The sequence below is a fragment of the Tiliqua scincoides genome, chromosome 2 (genome assembly GCF_035046505.1).
Source record: "Tiliqua scincoides isolate rTilSci1 chromosome 2, rTilSci1.hap2, whole genome shotgun sequence".
Taxonomy (NCBI): domain Eukaryota; kingdom Metazoa; phylum Chordata; class Lepidosauria; order Squamata; family Scincidae; genus Tiliqua; species Tiliqua scincoides.
The window spans coordinates 252,227,593-252,247,327 of NC_089822.1; the positions used below are offsets into that span (position 1 = coordinate 252,227,593).

The 19,735-nt window shown below is 47.2% G+C and overlaps 1 protein-coding gene across 1 annotated transcript in view; it reads left to right on the forward strand.

The window, feature by feature from the left end:
* The first annotated feature begins 1,123 nt into the window (after positions 1–1,123).
* The window catches only part of LOC136639052 (vomeronasal type-2 receptor 26-like), a 42,623-nt gene continuing 24,011 nt past the window's right edge, over positions 1,124–19,735 (forward strand). The window contains exon 1 of the mRNA XM_066613079.1: positions 1,124–1,185. Within this exon, the coding sequence (XP_066469176.1) occupies positions 1,124–1,185 (62 nt within the window). The remainder of the gene's footprint in view (positions 1,186–19,735) is intronic.

Consider the following 19,735-nt stretch of genomic DNA (forward strand, 5'->3'; position numbering starts at 1 on the left):
CCCAAGACTGCTATGCGTCCGCCCCAAAATGCCTCCCTCCCACCTCCTCCCCATCTCCTCCTTGCATTGGCCCAGCTTGGCTGACGCAACCGTCCCTTCCCAAGTCGGCGTGGAGACAGGATGCAGTCTCCGTGGCCGCCACGCGTCCCTGTGCTGGCCCAGGAGATTCTAAAGAAGGTGCAAACGTGCTTTATGGCATGTTTGCGACCCTCCTGCGCCAGCACAAGGGACTTGCACTGGCCTAGGGCGCAGACATAATTGTGCCCTTAAGCTGTAATTATATTTTAGTCACTGGAAACAAACACCTCTAGTGACTGGTGATGTGCGGTTGCATAGTGGCCAGGGTGTGTGTGATAATATTGGGGCATTTGAAGAGCATATTACAAATGCTGGTGAAACATTCCCACTTGTGCACCTTTGGATGGAGCAATCACTCAGAGGTCTGTGCTCTCCTCCAGTTAATCCAGTTAGTGTTGTGAAGAGAGACTTGGTATCTCACCATTCTGCTCTCCTCCACACTTTCTTTTCCATCCATTCTCCTCTTCCCTTTCCAATTCAGGAAGCACAGAGTAGGGGGAGTGGCAGGGACCCCTTGCATCTATTGGTAGTGGCAGAGTGTGACAAAGTGCAGCACACTTCTGAATAAGGGTGGAAGTGGCAGCATTTGATACCCCACCTCCAGTGTTGACTTATGCTAGCCTTTGTTCCGAAGCAGGGGTGTCCAAAGTTTTTGGCAGGAGGGCCACATCATCTCTCTGACACTGTGTCAGGGGCCGGGGGGGAAAAAGAATTTTTACAGTTAAAATTTGAACAAATTTACATAAATGAATATATTAAAGATGAACTTATATGAATGAATGAAGGTCTTGCAATAGCTCAAGGCCTATAAAAGGCCCTGCATAAAGCAAGGCTGGCCTTTCCTTTGCTGCTGCTACTGCATCACAGACCTGAAAAAGCAAGCAGTGAAGGTAGCCCTCATCCCACAGCTCACGCGAGAGATCAAACAGTCTCCCTCATGCTGAGAGCAGTTGCATCAGGCCAGTGTGGACTCCAACAAATCTCTGGAGGGCCAGAGGCTCATTGGAGACTGGGGGCTCCCTGAGGGCTTCATTGAAAAGCCTCGATGGCTACAGGTGGCCCCAGGGCCCGGGTTTGGGCACCCCTGAGCTACAAGCAGTTCTGCTGGTAAATTGGCATAGGGGGAAGGCAGTGGGAGGAATGGGACGGGGCAAGGAACATGAGGGTGTCTGGATGATAAGGCTGCAGGTGGAATGGAGGAGTGAGAGGTGGATCCTGGTGGAACCAGAACGTGCCAGGACCCTATGCCAGTTCCTTTCCTCTCTCGTATTGGTTCTGTACCAGGAAAATGACTGGCACAGATCCAAGAAGACACACTGGGGCAGCAGAGGCTTGGCCTGGTGTAGCAGAACCAAATTTCCTTACCTTGAGGCCAGGACCTAGGAGAGGAGGGTAAAGAGGGTAATTTGTACCCAGGCCCAGGGTCAAAAGGGGGGCCCAAGAGCCAATGGAGGGGGCCCAGAAATTTCCTGGGATCTTCTTATCAGAATTGTTGCCCATATGGGATGCTGGAGACACTACCATGACCAGGGATGCTGGGAACTCTACTGATGCCACATGGGTGGATAGACCTGGGCTCCAAAGACTCTTCCAGCTGTGTCTACCCTCCCCTCACCCTGCTTCGCCCCTCCCTCCCATTTTGCTCGCCTGTCACCACCCTCCCCCGCTCTGTTTCACCTCTCCCCCTTTGCAAAAGGGCCCAAAAGAAACTTTGTACCCCCTGATAAAATTCCTTTCAGAGGCCCTACTTGAGGCGGTCTCTGAGATTCCCACTTGCTCCCTGCAGGATGCAGCATGTGCTCTGTTGGCATGGTTGCATCAGAGGCAGGGTTTATTTTGAATTGTGCTGTAATTTATATTAATTGATACTGAGCAGGACATATACTTAAGAATATGTAATGTTTGTGTGCAAGATGAGATCCAAATCCACCCTATCCAGCATTTTTTGCATCCTGGGGACTAGGAGATGCTTGTTGTGCCGCCCAAAAGGGGGTAGAAGTGCACTGGTGGACCACAAATGATGTTTGCAAATCATCCTGCAAACTAACAGATGAGAGGTGTAGTGCCAAAAGTGAGTAAGTGAACCTTTAGTGCAGGGGTCTCCAAACCCCAGCCCGGGGGCAGATGCAGCCCGAGGAGAGCCTCTATCCGGCCCGCGGCCAGCCTCTGACCCCGAGAGCCTCTAGCCCAGTTGACCAAACACAACCAGAGTTGTGCTTGTGGGATGGGGGAACGGGGGTCTATTTAAGTGAGTGTGCTTTATTTCTTGGGCTGTGTTGGTGCTTGGAGACCGACATTTGAGCCCATTCATTCATTTCAGTCATTCATCTAAGTTCCATCTCTAATGTATTTATTTAAATTTTATATTTAATTTTCTTTCCGGCCCTCAACACCATGCCAAATATTTGATGCGGCCCTTTGACCGAAAAGTTTAGAGACCCTGCTTTAGTGGCCCACAATCTGCCTCTCTTCACCTCCTGCTTTAAACATTCCTCCCTGAATCGAAGGTGTGGATGCTGCTACCAGGTCATGCCCAGTGCAAACATTGACAGTTCTTCCCTTTCAAAAAGAAATGTGATATTCTTACACTCCTGTCTTCTTTTCTTCCATTCCAGGAAATGGGCTCTCTTATTGTATGTTTAAAGGGGCTTGTCAACAGCCCAAGAAGAAACCAAATCTTAGGTGTTGCAGCAAAGATTTCTGCAATGTTATAAAAGCCTCTCCAAACTCCACCTCATCCAACCTAAGCCTCAGGGAAGGACCTTGAGTCCTCACCATCATCTGGTCCTCCTGACACAACCCACTGGGTATATTGTCTGACTTAAATGGTCATGTTGGGTTGATGAAGTAGTGGGGGATGAAATTTCAATAAAGCTACACCCAGAAATTCTGAGTCTGATTTCTGTCCTATGCTTTTACCTTCCATTTGCCAGGCACATGTGAAAGACTGCCGTGGAAAGTATCAAAGGTTGGGAAAGGAGGGCAATAGATGAACTTGGTAATCATTTAAATACCCAAATGCAAGACACCACAGGTGAGCCTTGAACCTGGGATGGGGGCTGAGCCTGAAGACGGGGGAGATCGAATTTCCTATTATTTGTTCTTTTGCATGTCTTCTCCAGTAGAAAATCATCTTCCCAAAATCCTGAGCAGTGGTGCACCAATATAGGAATGTGCAGGTCATAAAGTTACTGTCTTGGCCACTTAACTAGCAGAGATTATGAAGGGGAAGCCCAACTGAGTGATTCCACCTGCTCTTGGTGTGAGCAAGAAGCGTCTTGGCTGCCCTCCATGTGAGAGATGGAGCTGCTTGTCAGCCTGCGTGGGAGAACTGGAGGCCAGAAGTGAGACCAAACCAGAAAGATCCATCCTGAAATGTTGGTTCTTGAAAGAGAGAACCTCTATGATTGTAAAAATCCCCTTGAGGGATTTAGAAACACCTGCCTACGTAAACCGCCTTGAATAAAGTCAGAGAGTAACCCGATGACCAGAAAGGCGGTATATAAATACCTAGTTATTATTATTAAGATGCACTTGCCCTTTGAAAAAGAGTATCAAAACATAGGGAGAGTCCCAAGATCTGGACCAGGTCAAAAGCTCATCTAGTTCACCTTCCTGTATCTCACATTGGCCCACTCAGGGATCCCACAAGACAACAAGAGAACTGCATCCTGGTGCCCTCCCTTGCCTTTGGATGATGCAAGACTTAAAGAGGCATCAGCCATCAGAAGTTCTCCCGACCCAAGGCAAGTGATGATAAACAGAGTTCAAGATGAAGTTCAGGGTTTGACAAGTTCACAAGGTTGTGTCCATGATTCCTGTTACAGTCGATGGATGAACACAGAGACTCTAGGAAAAGTGTCCAGAATCCAGTGCTAGTTAATTAGGATGTTGGCAAACAGAGATGGCTTGAGCTGTTCTGCCTGATGTGCACTTATAGGCATTTAAAACCTATCCATAGTCTATAGATAACATAAGTATCACAAAAAAATATAAAACATGCTAAAAGACTTGTCATCACTTGTAATATGGTGGTGAAACTGTAGCAGGAGGAGGCAAACCCTCCCATCCTCCAGGCAGGCAAAGGGCCTGGGCAGGTGGGCATGGAAAATGACACAGCCCCATTAGTTCACCACCCCTCCCAGCCTGCCACCTAAGGGTGAGGGGCTCAAGCACTCTTATGGAAGGGTCAGGCCAGCTTCTTGCAAACAAGCTCATCCACAGCCCAAGAACACCAACAAGCCAAGTTCAACTAAAAGCTGCTTCACATCACTCAGTGCCAGTTTGAGAATAATGAGTGATGCCCCAGAAGAGGAATCCCATTTCATTGCTCATTTCCAGTATCCCTGTTCATCCAGTTTGGGGGGGGGGCAGGTTGAGGCCAGTCCAGGGGTATAGGATATCAGCAGTGCTGCTTCCAACAATATCTGCCTCCAGCCAGGGGTGGATCCAGTGTTTGGGGGGGGCATGATAACTACCAACTCCAGAACCCAGGTTAACCGGGCGGGTAGACCTTGGCTCCTGGTTAATGTGGCCTCCATGGCCAAGGTTTTCTGGGTGGATAGACCTGGGCTCCCACATGGATTTGGAGCCCAGATCTACCAGCTGGGTTGACCTGGGCTCCTGCCTGGACTTCGGCTGGAATGGGAGCCCAGTCTACCCTTCCAGTAGATCTGGGCTCCAAGTTTAGGCAGGAGCCCAGATCTACCTACCCACCAAACCTTGGCCACAGAGGCTGCAAGTTAAATCGGAAACTCAGGTTGAACCAACAGGTAGATCTGAGTTCCAAGTCCAGGAAGGCGCCCAGGTCTACCCAGCTGGTAGACCTGGGCTCCTGCCTGGACTTTGAGCCATTGACTGGAATGGGAGCCCAGGTCTACCCGACCAGGAGATCTGGGCTCCAAGTCCAGGCAGGAGCCCAGGTCTACCCACCCACCAAACCTTGGCCACAGAGGCCAAGCCAAAGATGGTTTCATTTATCCATCCTGACCTTTTGTCAGGGTTCATGTTGGTTCCTCCAAAAGAAGGGAGTAATAATCTCAGGGCTCTCAATAAGATCCAAACCAAAGGGAACATGCAACACAGGGTTTATTAGGATCCAATTAACAAATAAAAAAAGCTTTAATATAAACCCAATATGCAGTTACTAAAGCACTACTAAAACAGGAGGCTCCTAAACCTGCAGGACTCCAGGACCCAGGCAAAAAAACTCTTTTATGAACTTGCCAAGAAAAACAACTGCAAAAATTAAAAACCTAAGGCAGTCTAACCCCTTTTTCCGACTAGCCAGAAGTACTGAAGATACTTGCCTATAGTATGTAAAATTTTTGACAAGTAGTCAAGCTCCAGTTATCACTTTGCCTTATCTCTGGGTCAATCAGAGGGCAGAGCTTTAGAAGCCATGCAGAGATCACTTGTTTCTATAGTAACTTTCCTGGGAAATTCCAGCCAAAGTTAACCTTTTATTCCATTTTGCTGCTGCAACCTGGTTCCTTTTTGCAAATGCTGCATTTGGCAGAAGATTTTTTTCACCACCAGGATGGGATCCTCCTTTCCATTAGAAACAAAGTCCCAGGCTACAATTCAGTGCACCATTACTTAAGAATAACACCCATGGAAAGCAGTGGGTCTACTTCTGAGTAAAAAGGGTTGCAAATATATGCAGCTGCATCTCTCTGCAGTGAATTGAACTGCACACTCCCAGTTATATGTTATAAGTTGTATGTTGTAAGTAGAGCTTCTGGCTTAACACACCAGACACCTTAAAGGTGGATTTGATTCCTGGATCTCCTGCAGTGGTTCCCAACCTTTTTCACTTGCATATCCCTTGGCAGCCCATTTCCATAAATTGTACCCTTCATATTAGCAAAATGTTTGTAATAATACAAGCCCTCATCTCCTCTATATGAAAACCCAGACTTTATTCATCACATACTTTCTCTTTTCATCTGTTTGAAGAACAGAAGATCTTCCTTTGCACTGTTTTGCACCAGAAGTGTCCTGAGAAATTCTGGGTGATGGATCACTTTCCACATTATGTATGTTTCAGCTTTTTTACTGTGCTGGTTTTCAATCACTGGTTCATACATGAATTGATGACCAAAAACTAGCTATTGGTGGGGCTTTCACAGCCAACTAGCTCCCTCCCTTCCTGGTCCTGGAACAGGACCTGCTTTTTTCTGCCATTATTCCATTCTTTTTCAAGTACCCCTAAAGGTCCTGTTGAGTGTCCCTGGGACTACATGAATACCAGGTTGGTAACCTGTTATGATATGTGCCCCAGGCCTATAGTGAATTTGCAGGCTGGATAGGGCAAGTCTAGGCCCTGATGTCTTGGCCTGCATAGATGCAGTGTAGCCCAAGTGCATCATGGGATTGGCTGATGCAGCAGGGATGATGCAACACCCTGCAATACTCTGTCACAAGACCATGAGTTATATTGTAATGAGTCATCATACCCTGCTTGCCATTGGCCAGTGCCTATATATACTGCAGCCTGTGCAAGCTGCTGTGTGCAAAGCTATACTGGTGATCTGAGCATTGAGAAAAGTGCTGTCTTTGCTGATTGCTTGCTGAGCTGCCTTTGCACTGTAAATATTGTATATATCTTCAAGTAAAGGACATCTGGTGGTGGAGCACTGCCTGTCTGTGCCTTGTTATTTACCGGGAGTATCTGCCTGACCTTGAGTCTCTGGGGCTGTGGTGTCGGCTGCTACTTCAACAGAACCACTGTCTTACAGGTATGTTGTTTACACTGTGCTTACTCTGATAGTGTTTACAAAAAGGTGGTGAAGACCAGAATTTAAAAAGAATAAAAATGTATTTTATGATCTTTTACTATGTTTTAAATAAATTAGAGACTACAGTTCTTAGGTAACCATTAGTGGTTGGTTATTTTTCAGGATCTGGCCTTGGGTAAAGTCAGACAAAAGTATAGTCAGACACCCCCCTAAGTTTAACCCCCAGCTTATCTGAGGGTCATAGAAAATTCTATGATTCTTTGGCTCAAAACCTGCCCTTAACTTATCTGTGGGATTGACTTATAGGCAAATATCTGCAGTAGTTCAACTCACAGTGCCAAGCTGCTACTCCTCCTCCAGATCCCCTCCAACCAAGGAGACAACAAAGTTTGCTTCTCCACAGGGTTTTATTCTCTGTACTAATAGGCCAACACTTCTCACCTGGATCCTTTACACCTGAGGAATCCCAACTAATCTAATACCAATGGAAGGAAAGTAAAGACCTACATAAAACAACAGTTTCATGACAACTTTAATAAATAAACCCTTCATGAGTTTTATCCAATCCGGTGGCTCCCAAACTGTGGATAGGGACCCACTGGTGGGTCATGATTTGATCTTGGGTGAGACACCCAAAAGATGATGGAAAGATCAGATAACTAATTATCTCAAGTTATTCAAAAACCCGGATACTGTAGCTACTAATTACTCTGCAAAGAGCTCAGCTCCTGCAGTTTGCAAGATAACTGCTACTATTATTTCTTACCAGATCTTCTTTTTAAAACATCTGGTAAGCCTTGTGGGATTTCATAGAGTGTTGTTTAAAAATGCGGGTCCCAGTGCTAAAAGGTTTGGGAACATAAGAACATAAAAACAGCCCCACTGGATCAGGCCATAAGCCCATCTAGTCCAGCTTCCTGTATCTCACAGCGGCCCACCAAATGCCCCAGGGAGCACACCAGATAACAAGAGACTTCATTCTGGTGCCCTCCCTTGCATCTGGCATTCTGACATAGCCCATTTCTAAAATCAGGAGGTTGTACATGCACATCATGGCTTGTAACCAGTAATGGATTTTTCCTCCAGAAACTTGTCCAATCCCCTTTTAAAGGCATCCAGGCCAGACGCCGACACCACATCCTGTGGCAAGGAGTTCCACAGACCAACCACAAGCTGAGTAAAGAAATATTTTCTTTTGTCTGTTCTAACTCTCCCAACACTCAATTTTAGTGGATGTCCCCTGGTTCTGGTGTTACGTGACAGTGTAAAGAGCATCTCTGTATCCACTCTGTCCATCCCCTGCATAATTTTGTATGTATCAAAGACCACTGATCTAACCTCCCCTTATAGCCACCTGTCTCCATCACCTCCCATGGGAGTGAATTTGCAGATGCATTACAGGTACTTCCTTGTGACCAACCTGGAGCTTTTAGTGTGCATGCTGTGTGATCTAATCTGAGGACCACTAGTCCCTTAAAGTACCATGTAGAACAGTGAATAGCTCCCTTGCCTCTGTGCACATCTCATGAGTGTGGATGATGCAGTACGGCTTCCTACATGTTAGTGAGAGACAATTGATGTTTCTGTGGGACCTCAGCAATGTGTGAAGCTTGAAGAAACTTTGGAAAATTTCATGTAAATTATGACTTATTTATGACTGAGAGCCTAAGCCTATGCTTCTCTACTCAGGAGTAAGTTCTGTTATAGTCAAGGGGGTTTACTCTCTTTCACTGCCGCAGCCCGGCCCAGAAACTCCCTGCCAGGGGGTTGCACAACGTGCTGCCTGCAGCTCACTCCTGACACATGCCCAGCTGGCCCTGAACCCCACCCTGATCCTTGCTCAGAATGCCTGCGGTGCCACCGGTTTGCCTGCTGTGGCAGGAGCTGGCATTCCACTGACACACAGTCAAGATTGCCGGCCATTTGCACTACCTGGGCCGTGTGCTGGTGCAACACAATTTCCATCAGAGCAAGGCCTGGACACGATTGGGTCATCAGGGCGGAGAAAGACGTAGCCAGGGATGGGTACAAGTCAGGTGACTCAAGTCTGAGTTGCAACACAATGTGTTTTTGGCTGACGTGAGTGCACTGATGGATAGAAATTGTCCTTTGGTTCTTTTAGCTGAGCAGCCAAGTAGCATGACAGAGACTTGCACTGTTCTTAGTCCATCTTTATTGCTCCAGCAGATATGCTATATAGGACAGAAGCAAGACCGTCAGGACATAGGACCACCCCCAAGTAACCTCCCCTTTGCACACAAATTTATAGCAATGCGTAAACAAGTTTAATGATGTAACTTGGCTCTCATCCTGGGACTTTTCACAATTCTCAAATCCAGAGGTCACCTTGCCCTGAACATCTTTGACATGCTTCCCGTATCTGTTCTTCCAACAAAAGTCCCTGCCCCCAGCCGACTGAGCTTTTGGTCATAAACATGTTTTTCACTTTATCTGCGCAGGCAGACTTTAAGCTAGAGCTGCAAGCCTCTGCCTGCAGCCATGACACTAGGCCCTCAGCTGTCAATTTGCAGAGCAATATTCGTTTCTGGCTTCTTAGGATAACTCACTGGATATAGGATTACATAGAAAGATGATAAAACAGGTAAACCCCTAAAATCTCTCACAACACTCAAGTCGTTTGTGTCGATGATCCAGGCACCGACTCATGCCTGAGGCCACAGACTTGAAATGAGCCCCCATTCATGCAGGCTCAAGTCTGTCTGTGTCTGGGTGCGCTTGCTTCCTTTTTCGTGGTGTGCAAGACCTCACGGGGCCATCATTCAGCCTGGGCAAGCAGCAGGGACTGCTGGGAAGGGTTAATGTTTGGCTTTTGCATTGAGGGGGGAGGCAGGAGCAGGTTGTGCTTCATAGGGCTGTTCTAAGAAAACAAAAGAATACCGTCCAGTATTTCTCAATGTTGGTCCCTTGACATACCACTTACTCCGAGGCTCTCCGCAGAAGTACCAGAAGAGATGACATCATCATCAGTTGCTTCCTAGTTCGGAGACTGCAATGAGAGAGTCCAAGAGTAGTAAGAGGCGCAGGGCAGGCAGGAGGGTTTTTACTAGCTTGTGAAAACCATGCACTGGAGCTCAGCTTCCTGAGCTGAGGCTCCTACTACTGTTGGACACTCATGTCATGGTAAGAATGCTGTGTGTACCATCCAACACTGCCCGGCATACCACCAGTTGAGAACCTCTGATATAGACACATATACATCAGCCATCCAGATTAACGACTTTGCTTTAAGTCAAGTTGAACCTCCTCCTTCCACAGGAAGGTCAAAGCATCTCTAAAGAAGGCATACATTTCTGAGTCGATGTGCAAGTAACCCATCCCACCAGGGAAGAAACCTCAGCCTATAGGAAGAAGAGATGCAACTCTCTCTGATCAACAGTGTAGAAGGATTTTAAAATCAAGATGCCCTTTGTCATGGAAGCAGCAAAAGAGCAAAATGGGAGGATGTGCTTAATTTAGCCAATGTTGTAGGAGCAAGAGGATAGAGATCAAGAGGATCAAGGGAATAAAGGACATGTTCTAATTGTGAGATGCGAGTCTAAAACAAACACCAGAGGGTGTGTGTGTGTGTGTGTGTGTGTGTGAGAGAGAGAGAGAGAGAGAGAGAGAGAGAGAGAGAGAGAGAGAGAGTCTTTTTCTCTGTAGTGTACACTTTGACCACGTTGTGTAAGCTACACATCTTTCACTATTTTGAAAAGGGCCTTGTGGTCCAGTGTTGACAATATGCAAATCAGTTGCACGTAATATATTTATTAATTGGTTAAAAAGGTAGTGATTAGTTAGCTAAACCTTTGGCATTGGTTGACAGCCCTGATTATAAAAACATTTCTCCAGGGGACAGGAACGCATTGAAATAATGGAGGATCCCTTCTCCTGTGAATTCTCTGCTGACATTGCCCCTCTCTTGTGTCCAGTCCTATCTTCCTCCACACCAGAGTCTCTTCCAGTCGGCATCACTCCTGCCCTCTCTCTCCCCCTGCTTTTTCCACCCCTTCGCCGGGCCCTCAGTCACATCTCAGTTTTCAGATTGTCCTGGCACCCTGGGCAAAATGTCCCATCTGACTCCTCAGAATTCCCATCCTAACCCTTGAAATGGCCTCAGTGCTCTGCTCAGACTATTCCTGGAACTGATGCTTTTCTCCTCAGCAGTCCTACTGGGTTTGCCACAGGCTTCCAGAATTACTGAGAATTCCCCTTTCTCATGGGCAGCCTACACATGAGGCAGGGTGGAGCATCCAACAGTGTGCTGGGGGATGCAGGAAACTGACTTAGGGTGTCTGCACCAGTGACCATCCCCCAGTTCCTCATCTGCTCAGCTGTGTCCCCACCTATTCTTGCTCACTTCTCCTGTAGAGTGCACATGAAGAGGGGGGCTGACTGGTTGGGAGCGGAGGATCTTGGGAGTGGAAGCTCACTTTCTAGGAGCAGTCTCAACAGTGTGCCAAGGCTATTGGAATTCATATGGGCCCGGGCAGTGAGCAGGTGGAACACTTGGCCCCATGTGCCTGAACAGCTATGGAGGCTGGCAGTGGAAAGGCTGATATGTCACCTAGAGCAGGCAGTGTCACAAGAATGAGGTGGGGTAGTTGGAGGTGGTTGAAAGCATGGGAAGGGATGGAGCAGAAATAACGAGAGGCTAAGAGACTAATTGTCTATTGTGCAAGGAGACAACTCTCGAACACAGAGCAGTGCTATTCCGTTGGAGCATCAAAAGCAGAAGAAATGCAATTCTTTACATTTTTTGCCACCCCGGGTCAAAGGTTGTTTACAATTACAACACAAAACCAATTTATAACATTTCCTTTAAATCATTTCTGCCCAATCTTGCATATATGCAACAGGGTTTAAATGTGTACCCCTCTGTGCTGGGCAAAAATGGGTTAATTCATCTGTACAATTAAACAGAGTAGTTTGCCACTCTGTTGCCTACAGGGTGTTGCATCTGGCAGAAAGGCTGGTATCCCACATGCACACAGCCATGTCACACAGGTGGACTAGGGCAGCAATCGGGCTTGAGGAGGAGGTGTATTGAGGCAGGACAGGTGCAGATCTAGGCTTCAGTGGCATCTGCTGGATCCTACCTCCCCTATCCCAGGCCTGACATACCCTCTTTGACCTAACAGACCAACTGGCAATTGGGAGATAAAAGCATGGGATAGAAATCAGACACAGGATGTCAGGGTGTAGCTTTATTGCAATTTCATCCCCCACTTTTTCATCAGCCCAAGATAACAATATAAACCAGACATTATGGCTAGTGGGTTATTTCAGGGGGACCAGATGATAGTGTGTACTCAAGGGCCTTCTGGGAGGCTTAGGTCGGATGGGGTGGTCCCAGTGCAAACTCCGCTGCAACACGTAATATTTTTCTTTGGAAATAGTTTTTGCTTATGTTCACAAAACGCTTTAGTAATACACATAGCATTTCCGTCCCCTGGAGTGGAAGAAAAGACATGAGTGTAAGGATAACACCTTTCTTTGTAAAAGGGAGGAACTGTCAAGGATTGTAATGGGTGTGACTTGTAAGTAGTATTCACGTATTCGAAACAGGGAGGAATGCTTCAAGCAGGAATTGAAGAATTCAAGTGGTCCACTAAAAGTTCACTTGCTCACTTTTGACACTATACCTACCATCTGTTAGTTTGCAGGATTATTTGCAAACAGATTGTGGTTCACCAGTGGACCTCTGCCCCCTTTTGGGAAGAAGAATAAGTGTCTGTTGGTCCCTAGGATCCAAAGAATGCTGAATTTGGTGGATTTTGGTCTGATTTTGCACACAGACATTGCATATTCTTAAGTAAATGTCCTGCTCAGAATCAATATAAACTACAGCCCAGTCCCAGATAAACTCTACCCCTGAGGCAGCCATGCCAACTGAGCACATGCTGCATCCTGTGAGGAGGGGGGCAGTCTCATAGACTTCCTCAAGGTAAGGAAACTTAGGTGCCCTTACAGCAGGGCAAGCTCCTGCTGCTCCAATGGGTCTTCTTGGAGCTGTGCCAGAGGAAGAATAGGACACTGCAGTGTAGTCTGCTCCTAGTGTCATATTTAGAATTGGGGGTCAAGATACACATTCCAAAGTTCATCATTTCCAAGACATTGTTTCCACGCAACCTATGACAATAGCAGGAGACTCTGCGTCTTACCTTTTTCGTTCAGTTCTGTCATACAAATTATATTTCGTTGGAATCCTTTACATATACTTTTTCCTTTTATGCATTCAAAGTTCTTATATTTGTGGCACGAATCGCATTGATGATAGTCTGTGAAACAAAGGATGGATGATCACTACAGAGAAATTCTGGATTCCGGTTAGTGTGCTGCTCTGGAGTGGACTGGAGTGTGCTGCAGCGAGTGGAGGCCATAGTGAAGGGACTCAGCTGCGTAAGGAAGGATAGGAAAGCTGCAAACGGGGCAGAAAGATCAAAGGAGGTCTGAGGAAAGAGCTGAGCTGACACAAAAGGTTAGGAAAGAAGGAAACTGCTGAACAACACACTATTCAGAAACATATAAAGTAGAAGAAGAAGACAGAAAGTGACTGATTGATTGATTGAACGAACAAAGAGACCACTACGAGTGAATCTGCTCCCCTTTTTATTCCTGGTTCTGCTATTCTGATCTCAAGCAATATTCCATATGCCAGCATGCTGGATGAACTGTTCTCCCAGAGTCACTCTGCACATCATGAACCAAAGACATGATCCACTCTGACATTAGGTAACAAGCCAACTGCCTCATTCTCCAGAGTAAAGTCACCCCAGGGTGACTTAAAACAATTCAGAAAATAGATCTGTGAAGGGGTGAGCTTGGATACTTCCTCCAGGTCCTGGAGAAAAAGACGGGGAACCCCAAAGTGCTGAGGAGATGTTATTTTTGATACGCTCCAATACGCTCAGGAGCCTGAGCAGGAACCCCCCTCAGTGAACTCTCAGGCACCCAAGAGGATCCTCATTAGAAACCCTCACACAGTCATGCAGCAGCTGTAACATCATCCTCCAGAACTCAACTCTTCTCAGCTGGCCAGGTCTGGGGTTGCAGGACTGAGGTGAGGGGAAATTCCCCCTAAAGAGGACCTTTCCTGCAACTATCCCCTCCTTTTCCTGTCTGGAGGATCAGAATTGTACTCACCGCCACACATCACCCAGGCGCTCCCCACTTCTCCTCCCAACCATCTGTTGAAAAATGACAAGCAGGACTCACCAGAGCTCCCAGAGAGCAGGGAGATAGATAGATGCTTACTATATCCGTGTTCCCCTTGCCATCAAACATTGCAGTTCCCCCATCTTTGCTCAGAGACTTCAGGCATTTGCATAAAAGTACTTGTATATGGAGTGCTCCAACAGGGGCTACTTATTTGCTCCTTTATCCCTGCAACCTCTCATTTTGATGGACAGGCTATTACATCCACCATGCTTCTACTCCCAATTTCTACTCTCTCGCTACCTTGTTATTCCTTAATCTTTCCATCCTCATTCCACAGAGATGAGGGGTCCTGAACTGGATGCCCCTCGGTCCCTGTAGGCTTTCCCCAAGTGTCAGTTTAAAAGCTGCTCTGCTACCAGTGGCGTAGCTAATGATCATGAAGCCTGGTGCCAAGTTGAAAATGTTGCCGGGATGTGAAGTCACAACCGGAAGTGACATCATGCCCAGGCTTTTTAAAAGGAGAAAATTGGGAGGAACCCACCTCCTCCCCCCAGCAGATCACCATTCTGTTGCCTTCCCCAGTCAGTGGCATAGCTAAGGCATCTACATGCTACCTGGGGTCAAAGAAGATTTTGTAGCTCCCCCTCCATGACAAAATCAGATTTAATTAATTAACAAAGTTATTGGTTCCATGCTGTATCATTATAACATTTCATTGGCGCTCAGAACAATCAGTTTCAGGTTGGTTTTGAGTTAAGCAAATCCACTTTTTGTTCCATAAAGACAGTTGTGCTTTCATTTTCTGGTTAGTTGGCCATAACTTTTGATAGAATACAGAGGTTCCAATGCTGTTTGTTTCACTACATTCTGCATTACATTACCTTTCCAATGATCTATAGCATGATGGTATTATTCATACATACCAAGATTTTTACAATTTTGGTCACTAGTGTCAAGCTCAGCTTGTTGCCCCCCTACAGCTTGATGCCCAGTGCAGCTGCTTCCCCCTTCACCCCGTTAGCTATGCCACTGTTTGCTACCTTTTTAATGTTACATGCCAGCAGTCTGGTTCAAGTGAAGCCTGTCCCTCTTGTACAGGCCCGACTTGTCCCAAAATGTTTGGCAGTACCTAATGAATCTTCCTCCAGACACCACCATCTCATCCACTCATTGAGACCCCTGAACTCCACCTACCTAGCTGCCCCTGCACGTGGAACAGGTAGCACTTCTAAGAACACTACCTTTGGAATCCTGGCTTTGAACTTCCTACCCAGCAGCGTAAATTTGGCCTCCAGGGCCTCACGGCTACATTTCCCCATATCGTTGGTGCCACAACAGGACCACAACAGCTACCAGGACCACAACAGCTACCTCCTCCCCAACAGTATCTACTAGCCTATCTAGATGAGATGTGATGTCCGCAGCTTTCACACCAGGCAGGCAAGTCACCATGCGGTCCTCCCATTTGTCACAGACCCTCCCTTTATGTTCCTAACAATTGAATCACCCACTACAAGAAGCCCCAAACCCCCTCCCACCAAGTAATAAGTGCAGCTACATACGTGGCGGTCCCATGAAGAAGTGGGTCCTTTCAGGGAATTGTTCCTCTCCTTTCCAGAATGAGCCGCCTTGAGTTCCTTCGGGGAGAAAGGCAGGGTAAAAATAAAGTATAATAATAATAAAGTATAAATGACATCCTCTAGCCCTGAGACTTCCTACCCCAACAGCTGGGGAGCTGCCTGCCTGAGGGTGGAACAACACCCACACATCCCTGGAAGTCTCATGGTGGTCCCTCGCTGCCTGCCTCTGCTTCTCCAGGTTGGCAACCAAAGTTTCAAGGGAGCAGGCCCGTTCCCTGAGTCCCTGGAGCTTCCTGCACTGAGGGCACACCCATGACCCCCAGAGGCACATAGCCAGACGTGTGACACTCAGTGCAAAACACTTGATAGCCTCCAACCTGCTGCTGGCTGTCTGACCGCATAGTTTTGTGATACTTAAGAAAGCTTACCCGGCTTTGCTACCCCCTCTTCTCAAGGGAGCTTCTTTGCCCAGCTTCTGAACTGACACAGATACTTAACTCACTCTATCTTGGCACTTTGTCCCAGGAAGCCAGAAGCTCACTTCCTACCTGACCCTAGCTTTATATTCTTAGATCAGTGGTTCTCAAACTGGTGGGTCATGACCCACCAGTTCATGTAAAGGTTCTCCCAACCATCTTTTGATAAATGACAAGCAGGACTCACCAGGGCTCACGTAAAGCAGGACAACAAACACAAGGAGCAGAACCTTATTCATCCTGCTGGATGTGACAGGCAAACCGAGATCACAGCTGAGGCAGACAGGAAGAGAATCACCTTCAGACCAGAAAGCTCTTCTCTGGATACCTCAGGACAGCTCTGTGCTGATCTTTTATCCTCTCCGAGTCCCTAGGAAGAGCCAAGGTGTGAAGCAAGAGGGTGCAGCCAGGCCTTCTTACTGGAAAGGGGTGCTAAGCTCATCGTGTACCTCTACTGGAACAGGAAGACTTGGCAATAGGTTTCAGACACTGATTATCACTCTTGTCACCCCTGGGAGGGGCCTGGCCAGAAATGCTGGATGTTCAGCTCATTTGTTAGAATCAGGTACATTGACATTCGTGGCAGTCCATATACAGGGGGCTGGTGGTGCTTTTTAGCCTCGAGCATCGTCATCCTTGGGGTACTCCTTAGTTATGTGGCAAGAATGAAGAGGAAGAGAGAGATAAAGGTGAACTGAGCAGCTTGCAGACAGATCCCAATGAAATCTCCCCCCCCCCCATGCAATTGTGCCAATTGAGCTGCATCCTGCATCAGCTGTTGCAGAGTTGGGGACGTTCATTCCCTTACCTTGGGAAAGCCTCTGCTGCCCAAATGGGTGTCCTCTGACCTGCACCAGCTGTTGTGCTCTGGAAGTAACTGGTGTGTGATGGTGATTGATCCTGAATGGCGGGTTTTCCAAATATCTGAGAATTTTAAAAATGCAGGAGCAGAGCTATCTGCAAAAGCTGTGATTCCTCCTGCAGATAATGGTATCAGAGGGGGGAAGCAGGGCTCCCATTCAAGTGCAGTGGGAAGGCGCTGCAGGGGAAATGTGTTGCCTTCCCAACCGCCAGTGTTCCTACACTGCTAGGCTGTCACCCACTCCGCCTCCCCCAATCCACAGAACTCTGAACCAATGAGAAAGACTCAGGTTCATCCCAAAGGTTCTCCTCAACAGCATGATGAGATGCACTGAACTTGTTACACGATATACGGGACCAAGTACATGAACAGCTGACGTTGAATCATTAATCCACCACTTAGATCCTTTTCAAACATGCTGCTGCCAAGTCAAGTTTTTGCCACCCTGTCCTTATTCCCCTGATTTGCTGAATATGCAGAATATTGTAGTTGTTTCCATGGAGCTGCATCTAATGGGTCTGGGCCCAATGATCAAGCCTGTCTCAGTCATTCTGAATCCTCATTCAATCTTCCAGGTTGTAAGATGTCCCTCTCCTTCAGTTCAGTGTCATGGGCCAATTGTACAAGCAACCCACTATGACAGGGCTTCTCAAACTGGGGTATCCCGACGCCGCAGCCTGAGGGCCCTGGAGTCCTTCCCCTTAAAGGGTGGGGGCAGGGGGGAGGCAGCGACGTGATCTTCAGGATCGAATTGCTAAGGGGCTGCAGGGACTGGCTTGTACTTACCAGTCCCTGCAGCAGCCTCCTGGAATTATCCAGGAAACACCATCAAGCAAATTATAATAAATAATTGTAAATAATAAAATAAAATAAAATAAAATAAGGGGAAGCCAGCCCTGTCCCATCATGTGAATCCTCTCTGTAACCTGCCTGCAATAACATAAAAAAATCAATGAGATTTTCAGTTCTACCCGGTGCCCAGTTCAATTTAAGTTCTTATATTTAAGTCATATCACAATCAGGACCCACCTTCACAAGTCTAAAATAGAAAAAATTAATCTTATCATCTGAAGCCTCTGTTTTAATCCTTTTCAGTGGGGGGAGGGGGTGCCTTCGGGAGCATTTGTTGAGCTCCACGTTCATCAGATCGGGACCATTCTGATGGCTTCACATTCCCTTTTGCCTGACCTGTCAATGAGCCAAGGCACATTTGCTTACTCGTGAATAAAGGGACCGTGTGGCTTAGTTTTGCTTTCCATGGGGCTGGATACATTTGTCAGCTTGGAGGGAGGGACTTCCTTCTTGGGTGTTTTTGGGCAGCTGCTTTCATTGAATCAGGACCATTCTGGTGTTGCTGGATCCCTCTCAGTCCGCCCTTTTCGATGGACAAAGGGATGTTTGCCCACTCACGAGTAAACATGGGTATGGATCAGTTTCACTTTCCATAGGGCTCCAAGCATTTTTGTTTTCTGGTTTTTTGGCCATAACTTTGGGTAGAATGGAGATATTTCACTCTGGTTTTTTCATTGCATTCTGCTGTAAACTCCACATCCAGTGGTATATAGCATGATGGTATTATTCCTAAAAACCGCAATTTCTCCAATTTCTTGGAGAAGCAAATCCAAGGAATTTCTTCAATTCCTAAAAACCGCAATTTCTGGTGGGAAACTTCAGCTGTTGCAAAAGGAGGGCTAAGGACAGCCCTTAAGGCTGGCCTTTCCTTTGCTGCCGCTGCTGCATCACAGACATGAAAGAAGCAGTGGAGGGAGCCCTCATCCCACAGCTCACATGAGAGGAAACAGTTGCCCTCACGCTAGTTGCATCGGGCCAGTGTGGGCTCCAACAAATCTCCGGAGGGCCAGGGGCTCATTGGAGACTGGGGGTTCCCTGAGGGCCGCATTGAGAGGCCTCAAGGGCCGCAAGTGGCCCCAGAGCCAGGGTTTGGGCACCCCTGTTATGAAGTAATCTTCACAATGCAGGTTTCAAGGGAGAACTGGAGAAAAAAATGCTCATTTTTCGCCTTGCTAATCATTAAAATGCATTAGATTATGCATGTAGTAAATACAGTACAATACTCCCACGCGTCCCCTCCCCCACATTCACCAATCATTTGCTTGTACCTTTATGGCCCAATTCTATCCTTTGCCCCAGCCTGCAAAATGGCATGCATTATATCCAGGATTGGGGGGGGGGGGGTAAATCTGAAGGCTTTAGAAGGGAAAAGGGATTTAAATCCTCTTACAAAAGAAAGTATTTCTTTACCCAGCACATAACTAGTCTGTGGAACACCTTGCCACAGGAAGTAGTGATGGCATCTTGCCTAGATGCCTTTAAGAGAGAATTGGACAAATTTCTGGAGGAAAAGTTCATCACGGGTTACAAGTCATAGTAGGTATGTGCAAGCTCTTGGTTTTAGAGGCCAGCTGCCTCGGATTTCCAGATGCAGGGGAGGGCACCAGGACGCAGGTTGTGCCTGTTGTCTTGTGTGCTCCCTGGGGCATTTGGTGGGCCACTGTGAGATACAGGAAGCTGGACTAGATGGGCCTCTGGCCTGATCCAGTGGGGCTGTTCTTATGTTCTTATGTTTATGTACCCTTCTGTAAACCTCCCTCTCCGCAATGGGTCTCCTCAGACCTGTGCCAGCTCTTTAACTGGCACAAGTCTAAGGAGAGAAAAGGGGCAGGGAGGCTGCTAAAAATGATGATAGGATCAAGAACACACTATTGCTACTGGGTCCAACCCCTCCCACAACCTCCCTGACCCATTCCTCCCCCATCCTTACCCAGTTTTACCCCTTGTCCCTCTCCGCCCACTCTCTGTCGCCTCCCTGCCCCTGCT